Below are 12,005 nucleotides of genomic sequence, written 5' to 3'. Positions count from 1 at the left end.
TACTCATAGGTTTCAGATTTCAATCTAATTTTCTGAATTCCAGAGTTCTTCAGCAGGACTTAAACTGCAGGTTTTCTGAAATTCCCAGGGAAAAAGTTTTGCCTTCCATGTAAATCAGGACTGACAAAGCGTGAAACTGGTCTAAGGATTAGAAAGAAAACAGGGATAAGACTGATCAATATTCTGTAGGCGATCAGTCTGGTTTCAGCTGGCACTTTCTCTCTAACATACTGTCTTTCTGTACTGCATGGTCTCCGCCCCCTGTCTTAAGTCATAGAGCCACAGTTGGTTGTTGTATGAGGGAGCACATGCTCGTTACCATAAGTTCTCTGTGTCCTGTGTGTGTGTGTCTCTGTCTTCTGTGTTCTCTCTGAAACCTCTTTATCGCATCTCCAGACTCCTAAACCAGCAAAGGTGAGTGCAGGGTCCGGTTTATCTGCATGTCCATCTCTCCAGAGCCTTCTACAAAACTTTAAGAGCAATGACAGAGATCTGTTTCAGAGCAAAAAGAGAGTTGTGTAATGTCATGCATGCTGGTGTATTAAAAGTTCCTGATTTATATAACAATCTGGGATTGTTTAGACTGCTGCAGAATCTTTGTATCTGTTTTATATTTTCCTTTTTTGCAACACAAAGCCACCTATTTACCTTACTCAAAATGAATTATTTATGCTACTGTGCAAAACTTTCATCTGCGAGTCAGATGAATCACGTTTTAGTTGTTTTTTTTAAAATAAACAAAACACATTTTGTTTTAAATCTGCTACTAATTCCCAAACAATCTGCCCTCTGTTGCTGACTGACACTGATGGGACAGGAAACTTTGTAGTTGATAATGTTGCTAGTGGTAAATGTATCACAGGAATAAATTGACTTGTGTTTGTGATCTGTAGCATAGAGTTATCTAACTTGTACTTGAGCAAAAGTTACACATCTTTATAGAATGTGCTTAGTACAAGCAGTGCTTGAAAGCAAAGATGTATCTGTAGGTTCCATACTCTATGTATATATGCTGACATTGTTTATTTTTATGGAAATAGGAATTTGAGATGTTTAGTAAGATAATACCACAGATTGACAGATGTTTGACAGAGACTCTTTAGTTAATGCATAAAAAGATTTAAGCGAAGAATGAACAATGTACAGTGTATGATTACTGTTCAATTAATTTTATGGTATTTATTGCACTTGGATTATTTTGACTGATGAAATGTTACAGCAAGGGAATCTTTAAGTGAAAGGAAAATAAGATTAAATTCCATGTGAGTGGCATACATTGGATACTCTACAAGACTTTATGTGAATCGGAAGCGATCTAATCATACCTACTTAATTTTTTGTAGTGATTTTTGGAGCAGATGTAAAAAAAATTTAAATAAAGTAGCGTATTTTCAGCAGCTTGTAAGGTGGGAAAAAGTGTGATATTATACATTATCTACAACACTAGTTAAAATGAAGTTATTCTGCCAACAAACTAAAAACTCTATCAATGACTGTTAATTTTGATTGCAGCTTTATTTATTTATTTATTTTACAATTAAAATTCTTAGAAAATTTACTAGCAAAGTTTAAAATTGCAGTATCTTAACTTTAATTGTCTTACTTTCACTAAATCAATCAACATGAATGGTTGATTGGTTTGCCAAAGATAACGGAGCTTTTGCAGTCTTATCTCTTATTAAATAGCCCTCTCTGTAGATTATCCGCATATCTAGTATATTTGAAAGTGCATAGGATCAGATATTGATTTCAGTTACTTAAACATACAAATTGTGAGATAGTGAAGTCATTTGTCTGTAGATTTATGGTCACAGAGGATGAATAGAAAGTCCAATTTGCAAGGTTGTAGTAGCTTAATCTGATTTTTGTTTCACAGAGAATTGGTCTAATAGATTGGGACATATATATTTTTGTTAATAATGATCTTTATTTTTGTTACAATGTATTTTCATAATAAAATGATTCTTCCAGTGCATTATTTAACCTTTAGAAGGTGCTAAAATGGAATGTTGTCAAACAAAATAAGAAAATAAATGTATTGCTTCATTATCAATCTGTTGCTAGTTTGACATGATAGAAACTAGTACTATATTCATATATTATCAACCCAATGGATGGATCATGGAAGAACTGAGGCTGGCTGAAATATTTGTCCAGAACAGTAGGATTTAGGGTAAAAAATGTTATTCTGAATAAGTGGCTTCTCTAGTAATGATAACGTAGAAGTGACTATATTTGTTTAATATGTTACCAATCCCACTAATACAGAAACCTATGATTGTTTGTATAAGTTGGAAGATGGTTGGCATTTAATTATCTACTTCACATAGCAGAAGAGTTAAGATCACTCTGGTTCACCCACCAATGTATTGGACCCTCTATAATGTAACTGTGGCCCCTCAATTGTAAGCACATAACAGATTGTTGGCAAAATGACTTATAGCACAGGAGAGCTCCCTCCATGGGAATGTAGACAGCACTGATGATACAAGGTTCAGGAACTTGGTTCAAACCTATATCTTGTTTTTTTTACCTTTATCATATATATGTAAGCTAAAATATCTTTTATTGTATTTATTTGATACATTTTGCATTGTGGCCCCTGCAGCATCTGTTCAATTTAGTGCAAGGTTATTGTATTTTTGTGTGATGATTTTTCTATTCACCATAAATTATTCATCTGTATTCTCTTGATTTCTCCTGATTTCATGTAGATAGAAACGATCCTGTAAGGTCGATATGTGGCATTAGATTGAAAGACTCTGACTTTGTGTCTGGATATTTATAATAGGTTATTCACATCTTGTATTACAGTTCTGCTTCGGCCGTTCTGCTGCCTTTGATCACCCGCTGGAAGTTCCAGCCATTATATTGAAAGGAGAGACATCGCTGACCTGTAAAAATGACTAAAAGCAACGGGGAAGACCCAAGATCTGGGAACAGAATGGAACGCTTCCAGCAAGGTGTGCGCCAACGCTCTATGAATGCGAAGAAGAAGATGCAGAATATAACGAAGGATGATGTCAAAGGTTTCTTCAAACGGAATGGATTTGTCCTTTTTACTGTATTTGCTGTTATTGTCGGTAAGACGTGTTTATTTCACTTGTTACTGTTTTACCATTTGTATAGTGTCATGCATGGATAACATACCCCAGAATATATAGTAATGGTAATATCCATCATCTGTCATGTTTGTAGCTGGAGCCCTATAATCTGGTCATAACTGTCTTCTTCTCGTGCATGTGTAAATGGAAGGAACACGTGTATGCAATATTGTAAATCATAAATATTTAAAGGCTCATCTACACAAATATGTTTTGGTGTATTTTGCTTGGTGCATGCGGAAGACATTGAAAACAACATATGAGAGTCATTTTCATTTTGATAACTTTCCCATGGCATCCATGGGTGAAACTACATACACTCACAAAGGGAAATATTCAGCATATTCAGTGAAACACCCCTACAGTATATGTGAAGCAAAAAAAAAGGGTACATGGTTACCATGGTAAACAACCAAATAACCATAATAATTGCATTGTAGATTGGTTGTCTGCCATGGTAATAATTTGCCCTTTTACGGAGGATTAGTCAAATTGTAAACTAATTGTTCCTGGTTAATTTTATGGTGTTTCTTGCCCCTAACAATCAGGTAAAAACACACATGTGTGTGTGTGGGGGGGGGGGGGGGGGTTAGGGGTTTACTAAAGCTTCTAAAAAGAAAAAGTGGAGGTGTTGTCCATAGCAACCAATCAGATTCTACCTATCATTAATCTAGTACATTTTGGAATGTGATAGCTGGAATCTGATTGGTTGCAATGGGTTACACCTTTGTTTTTCCTTTTTAGAAGCTTTAGTGAATCTACCCCCAGGTGTCAATTGTTTTTTCTCTGAGACTAGGAAAGACTACAACAGGGCCATACAAATCCCCGAAGCCAGTGTGCCTAAAACAAATATTATTGGTGCCTAATGTCTTGGAATATTTTTCATTGAAGTCAGTGGATGCACGTCTTCCCTGGTTTCTGTTGGCTCCTAGATTTGACTGAGTGGCCCCAGATCAGTGATGGGTCCCCTCTCATTCTTCAACGGCTACTTTCAAGGAGGCCGCACAGAGGAAGGAGGGACAGCACAATGCAATCCCTCGTCTCCTTCCCCACCTCCATTATGCAGCCTGACTTTCCTGCATTGTGCAGAGGAAGTCACGTGACGTGGCACTGCAGAGGAAGCCATGTGACGTGGCAGTGCAGAGGAGGTCACGTGATGTTGCAGTGCAGAGGAGGTCATGTGACGTGGCAGTGCAGAGGAGGTCACGTGAAACCAGAGATTAAGGTTGGGAGCAGTTACCTTAGGTGGCGGCTGGCGAAGGTCCTGCAGCCTGCCTGTTGCCCATCACTGCCCTAGATACTACATTATATTGTCCTTCACCTAGATTATTAATTGGAAACAATATTTTCTTCTTAGAAATGGCTTTGATTTAGGGGCATTTTATGAATGGAGTGGACCTGTGTGCAAGAGGGGTGAGGGCAAAGTGATTTTTGGGCTCCTAGAAGCTGGAAATCACCAGTATTATGCCTGCCTGGTTGTGTCTCTATGGGGCCAAGGTGCCCACAAATCAAGAGGAAGTAGTGGAGCACTTTTGATTCATGGGCCTGAGTGCACTACACACCATGCCCCCATGATAACTACAACAGTGCACCCTATACAACCAGTCATTGCTAACTATACAACAACAGGAGGAGTAAATTGCCAAACGAGTTTTCCACACCTGCCGAATAGTTTGAAGATTAGTTTTCCAGTAAATATAGCAATGCAGCAGGGGCGGCTGCATTCACAAGCAAAGATAAATCCATTATAATAAATTATTATCACATTTTCTATCATCTCCCCTAAACCAAGCAGATACTTTGTGAACGCTGGCATAGAGGAAGGAGGCTGGAAAAGAAGAGACGTAGGTCTGTCTGCATAACTCAGAGCTATGAGCCTCCTACAACGGCCTCCCTCCTTTACATCAGCGATTCCAGAGATCCTTAATGCTTTAGACATAGTGGTGGTGCTATGCGCTAGAGGACCAGGGCATTGCCAAGTGATTAGTAGCTGTGCACATTGGCATAGAAGGATCACCAGTAGTTATGGAGCCTCCTATAAAACTTTTGTGTCAGTTAAATGGCTCAGACCATTAGTTGGGGAGCATGTGTTCCCTAAAACATTATCCAAGGTGGAAGAAGTGAATCAGCATTTAAACTTTGTACATATCTGCCATTTGGTTTATTTGGATCTGCTCATATATATCTTGTCGTATTGTAACTAGTTTAACTTCTAAAGTTAATGATATAAGTTATAAAAAATAAAAAATAATCAAAAATAGAATATTTGAACATAAGAATTGAAATGAGCTGTGATGTACTGTGAATCACAACTCAGTTTTCTTGGTATAACTGGTATCACTGAGTGGCTTACTTGCATATGGAGAGATCAGCTGTCTTGGAAACAAGGAGGGTGTAATATGTAATGATTTCCTTACTTCCTGACCACCCAAGAAGCACATGGGTAAGCCGTTCTGACCAGGAGCACAATCTTATCCACTTATACACATACATGAAAGGACATTTTTTACACTTTGCTGGTGGAAATCATAATACCAATTCTTATATTCCTATCATTTATATTCAATTTGTTTCTTATTTTTAGTATGAAGAACTTTTCAATGAGAACAACAAAATTTATTTAAAGATGTTACATTTAATGTTTAACTGGTTTTCTGTAGATGACACCAGTAATGGTCCCTCATCCACAGTACTGCTATGTCAAGCCAGATGTCACCACACTCCTCAATCATTTGCAGGAGGAAGTGCAATGTGGCTAACAATCACCTGGACTTCATCCTGCAGTCAGTGCATGAGGAGAGTGGCTGACAGTGAAAGTAGTGTACTCATAGTAGAGGTAGTATAGTTATTTTTCTTACCTAGTACCTCAGCTTGTGCTTTCAGTCTCTGCATACTGGATACAGTGACTGCAGTAGGAAATGCAGGTGATTGGTCAGGGAGGCAGGGAAGATTTGTTGGAGAGTAGGCAGGGGAGATTTGTTGGAGAGGAGGCAGGGAAGATTTGTTGAAGAGGAGGCAAGGGAGATTTGTTGGAGAGTAGGCAGGGGAGATTTGTTGTTGAAGAGGAGGCAGGGAAGATTTGTTGAAGAGGAGGCAGGGAAGATTTGTTGAAGAGGCGGCAGGGGAGATTTGTTGAAGAGGAGGCGTAAGAGGTTTGTTTTAGAGGAGGCAGGGGAAATTTGTTGTAGAGGAGACATGGGAAGTATGTTGTAGAGGAGACATGGGGAGTATGTTGTAGAGGAGACATGGGGAGTATGTTGTAAAGGAGACATGGGAAGCATGCCACAACGGAAGAGGTTCATGGTAGACATGGCAAGTATGTTGTAGAGGAGGCATGGCAGGTATGTTGTAGAGGAGGCATGGCAGGTATGTGGTAGAGGAGGCATGGAAGGTAGTTGTAGAGGAGATGTGAGAGATATGTTGGGGAGGCGGCATGGGAGGTGTGTTGGAGAGGAGGCATGGCAGGTATGTTGGAGAGGAGGCATAGTAGGTATGTTGGAGAGGAGGTATGTTGGAGAGGTGCAGGGGAGTTATACTAGAGAGGAGGCATAGGAGGTATACTTAAGAGGAGGCAGGGGGGTATGCTAGAAGTATTCTATGGAGGAGGCATGGGAGGTATGCTAGAGAGGAGGCATGTGAGGAATACTGGAGACCTTCCCCAGAATTATGCCACAAGGGAAGAGGTTCATCCACTATGGTAGCAATAACATTCCCACATCCAAAGTCAATGACTTGAGTAAAGAAAATGCTCAGTAAGCAACAATGCATCACAATATTTTTATATATTTCCAAAACATATTAAACATATTAAAAGCATATACAATGAAAGCAAATGATTTCCACTATCATTGATCTATATACTACTTATTCTGATTATACAGAAATTCTACTCTGGGGAGAGTACCACAGGCTATTCCACATTAAAGGCTCTCTGCCTTCCCTTACTTTTATATTACTGGAGTCTATAGAGATATCAGTTCCTCTGTGTCAGCTCCGGGCCATGTGTTCTGGTTTCCGCATTGTGTCCCTTTGGGATTTTCTTTAGATACAGACAAGAACAAGACATATGCCTTTATTCCCACCAATTATATAACTGTTCCACTAGACATTACTGTAATTTGATTATAGTCTATTATAACAACTCTATTATACTCTATATGATCATAGGATACTACACCCGAACAGGACCTGACCCTGGGCATAATTATAATACAATTCAATTATACTCTATACAAGACAATACACCTTTCCAGAATGAACTGAATACTGGTTATTATCATAATACAACTTTATTACATTCTGTACAGACATCACACAGTACACCTACCCAACATGACCTGACCATTGAACATAGTCCTAATACAACTCTATTGCATTCTATACTGACATTGGACACTACAACCCCAACATAATCTGACATCTGGACATAATTATAATACAATTCTATTACACTCTATACAAACAAAGGACAGTACATTGATTCATTAATGTATTCCATCATCTCACCCTACAACCTGTCCCCTCGATCCTATTCCCTCCCAACTTCCCCGCTCCCTCTCTTCCAATGCATGCCCACCTCTATCTCACCTTTTCAACCTGTCTCTCTCCACAGGCACATTTCCATCCTCCTTTAACCATGTGCTCATCTCACCAATTCTGAAGAAACCATCTCTCGATCCAGCCTCTCTCTCCAACTACCGCCCTATGTCTCTCTATTCCCCTTTGGCTTCAAACTACTTGAGTGATTAGTGTACAAACGCCTGTCTCACTTTCTATCTTCTCATTCCATTCTCGACTCCCTGCAATCAGGCTTCTGCCCCCAACATTCCACTGAAACTGCTCTCACAAAAGAGATCAATGATCTACTTACTGCAAAATCTAAGGTTCATGTCTCTATACTCATTCTCCTGGACTTCTCTGCTGCTTTTAATGCTGTTCATCACCCTCTACTCCTACACCCCATTCACGCCACTGGCCGTCATGACACAGTTGTTTCCTGGTTCACTTCCTACTTAACGAACTGATCATTTAGCGTTTCTACCTCTGCCACATTCTTCCCACCACTCCCACTATCTGTTGGGGTCCCACAAGGCTCTGTTCCTGGTCCTTTACTTTTTTCATTGTACACCTCTTCTCTTGGGGCACTAGTTCACTCATTCGGCCTCCAATAACACCTCTACGCTGATGACACCCAAATATACTTCTCTTCCCCTGACTTCTCTCCTTCTGTACTATGTTGTGTAACAAACTGTCTTTCTGCTATCTCCACATGGATGTCCCAACACTACCCAACTCTCAACATGTCCAAAACAGAGCTTATTTTCTTCCCTCATGCCAGAGTCACCACCTGTCCTCAAATCTCCTTTACTGTCAATAACACCACAGTATCCTCAGTCTCCCAAGCCCGCTGTCATGGTGTCACACTCGACTCCACCCTCTGCTTTATTCCTCACATCAAGACTCTTTCCCATTCCTGTTGACTCCACCTTAAAACATGTCAGAGTATGCCCTTTTCTTACTCAGCATGCTACCAGAACCCTTATCAATTCTCTCATCATCTCCCATCTTGACTGTTGCCACCTCCTCTGGCATTTCTGACACCCATATATCCACACTTCAATCGATCCTAACGGCTGCTGTAATACTATTTTCCTCTCTCACCGCACCACATGGGCTGCACCACTTTGCAAATCCCCACATTTGCTCCCTATGTCCTCCAGAATCAAATTCAAATTACGCTCCCTTACCTACAAAGCCCTCAGTAACACTACCCCTGCATACATCTCAAATCTCATATCAAAAAACTCTGCCTCTGGCACTGTTAGATCTATCTCTGACCTGCGCCTTGTCTCGTCTCTAGTAACCACCTCTCATTCCCGCCTACAATACTTCTCCCGTGCTGCTCCCACTTATGGAATTCCCTACCACTTTCAATCAGACTCTCCCACAGCCTTCAAATCTTTAGATGCTCTTTGAAAACCCATCTCTCTTTTAGAGGTGACCTTACCCCCTATAACACTATTGTCACTCACCGAACTGTGAGTGCTTCTTCCCGGACTATTAGGAACCGTGGACGTCCTCTATCCTGAGGGACTGCGCATGCGCAGCCCTTTCCAAACCTTCAGTGTATGTTCCTTTAACTTAATTGGCAGATCAGGCAACCTCCCTATATTAAGCACCTGTGGTCATCACCACATTGCCTGATCTTGGAGTCTCATTCCCCATGAGTCTCTGAAGGTGTTCCTGTGTTTCCTCGTTTATTCAGCCCAGCTGATTCCTGTGGTTTCCAAACCACTTCTACCTCTGTGGTTTCCAAACCACTTCTACTACTGTGGTTCCCATACCACTTCTACCATCTACTGTATCATCGTGACTGTGAGCTGATTCCTATCCGCTGCCTCCGTGCACTACAGTCTTCTAACCACTTCTACTCTACCATTTATTATTGGGACTGTTAGCTGATTCCTATCCGCTGCCTCCGTGCACTACAGTCTTCAACCTGCAACTCGTCTGTGTTTCATCATCGTGACTGCTAGCTGATTCCTATCCGCTGCCTCCGTGCACTACAGTCTTCAACCTGCAACCCGTCTGTGTTTCATCGTGACTGTTTGGCTGATTCCTATCCGCTGCCTCTGTGCGCTTCAGTCTTCAGTCCTTGTCAACGCTCCCGTGTTTCCTTGAGTCTGCCTCCACTATTGCTACCCGCTATTCTCCGTGATCAACAGTGCCTGTTCAACTCTGCTCTCCCGTGTCCCATCGTTACTGCACCTGCTGGTTGCTATTGGCTACCTCCGTGTTCCCGCAGAGACCCGCTGCTGCTACTCCTCAGCACTACTCATCCATCTACTGCTGATCCGCTCTCCACGCTTTCCTGTGTTCCCTGCTGGTCTACCTACCCGTGCGCTGCACCTACTAGACCACCGCTTCACCCATCCAGGGACTTCGCATCCTGCCGGCCTCCTGCCGTTCAGGTATCTCTGCACTCCTGTCTGACTGCCTCCTGAACCACGGTATGCATACTTCTCATTGACTGTGCTGTGTATTGCATACCTTGCTGGACTGTGTTGGTTCTCCTCTGGAGTGTGCTATCCGCTGAGTCTATTGCCATCATTGACTGTGTTATCTTATGCTGGACTACTTCAAGAGACTTTCTATATTGGCATTGTTGTTCAGTCATTTATACATTTATATTGTGCATATTACTGTGGATCAAAGTCAAGGTGCCGTGTATATATTGTGTTGCAGTCTCTCCCCGTGCACCTCCTCACATATATATTCAGTGGTACAACTTGCTAGTGGCAGACCACTGACCCCTGTTTACAGTTTCACCTGTTCCAGTATCCTCTCACATAGCAGTGGTACAACTTGCTAACGCAGACCACTGACTTCCCGGATACCTCCACTTGGATTCCATTCCTTCACTCAGACAGCGGTACAACTTGCTATCCGCAGACCGCTGACTCTCATCACCTCCTCGTTTCTGTTGGACATTCCTCCTCACTATAGCAGTGGTACAACTTGCTACCGCAGACCACTGATTACCTTCACGTGTCCTTTGTCCATACAGTTCCTCGTGTATTACTACCTCCATATTGCCAGTGCTGCTAGTCATAGACTTTCCTGAGCATCTCATCATCTGCTATTTCCTGTTCCGTGATCACCCTGCTACCAGAGTACCATATTACCACCTATACTGCTCTGGTAAGCCTATCACCTGGTGATCCCTGGGTAAAGACTCCTAGTGCCCGTGACAGTAAGATCAGGCCATGACAGACCCAGATACGGAACCTACCGCTAAAGAGATGCTGCAGCATCTGGTCAGCCGTGTGGAGCAACAGGATGCTCGCCAACAGCTGTTACTTCAATGTTACCAATCATTAACCTCCCAAGGAACATCTGGACAGACTGTTACAGCTAATATTGAAGCTCCTGTGCTTTCCTCCGTTTCCCCAGTGCCATCCCAGGTGTCTACAGCTCCTACGCTTCACCTGCCTACTCCGTCAAAATATGACGGGGACCCCAAAACTTGTAGAGGTTTCCTTAACCAATGTTCAGTCCATTTTGAACTCCAACCTCAAAATTTTTCTACCCATCGTTCCAGAGTGGCCTATCTTATCTCATTGTTTTCGGGTCAAGCCCTGGCTTGGGCCTCCCCCCTGTGGGAAAGAAACGATCCAATTCTACAAGATAGTGCCAAATTCATTTCCACGTTCCGAAGTGTGTTCGATGAACCGGGTCGTGTGACCTCCGCTGCTTCCAGCATTCTTCGTTTGCGACAAGGCTCCCATACAGTAGGACAGTATGTCATTCAATTTAGGATCTTAGCCTCTGAACTTCAGTGGAACACTGAAGCATTAGTTGCCGCCTTCTGGCAGGGGCTCTCCGATAAAATTAAAGATGCACTGACTACCCAAGAGCTTCCTTCGTCACTAGAAGATTTGATCTCTCTTTGCCATCGTGTAGATATGAGATTTCGTGAAAGAGAGTCTGAGAAAACAACAGCTGTCAAAGCACCTCTTCGTTTAAACCCTCAATTTCGTCCAGCTCCATCCTCTGTGATTCCCATGGAGATAGGACGTTCCAAATTATCTTCAGAGGAAAGGAAACGAAGAGTAAAGAATAGACTCTGTATCTATTGTGCTGATTCCACGCATATGCTCAGCTCTTGCCCTAAGAGATCGGGAAATGCCAGGCCCTAACTAGTTCTGGAGAGGTGAAGTTAGGGTCCCTGGAGTCCTCTCCATTGTCTATGAAATCTAAAGTCTGCGCTTTTGATGTTACGATTTCCTTTGCTACCAAATCCTTTGAGTCACAGGCATTGATTGATTCCGGAGCAGCAGGAAATTTCATTTCTAAATCACTAGTGAATCAATGGTCCCTACCAGTGTTCACTTTAAAAAC

General features: G+C 41.9%; 1 protein-coding gene across 1 annotated transcript in view; it reads left to right on the top strand.

Moving 5' to 3' along the window:
* The first annotated feature begins 274 nt into the window (after nt 1–274).
* The window catches only part of SLC1A3 (solute carrier family 1 member 3), an 84,715-nt gene continuing 72,984 nt past the window's right edge, over nt 275–12,005 (top strand). The window contains exons 1-2 of the mRNA XM_075184245.1: nt 275–414; nt 2,815–3,083. Of these exons, the coding sequence (XP_075040346.1) occupies nt 2,903–3,083 (181 nt within the window). The 5' untranslated portion in view covers nt 275–414; nt 2,815–2,902. The remainder of the gene's footprint in view (nt 415–2,814; nt 3,084–12,005) is intronic.

This window comes from Mixophyes fleayi, chromosome 1 (assembly GCF_038048845.1).
Source record: "Mixophyes fleayi isolate aMixFle1 chromosome 1, aMixFle1.hap1, whole genome shotgun sequence".
NCBI classification, from domain to species: domain Eukaryota; kingdom Metazoa; phylum Chordata; class Amphibia; order Anura; family Limnodynastidae; genus Mixophyes; species Mixophyes fleayi.
This window is presented reverse-complemented; position numbering and strand designations above follow the sequence as displayed.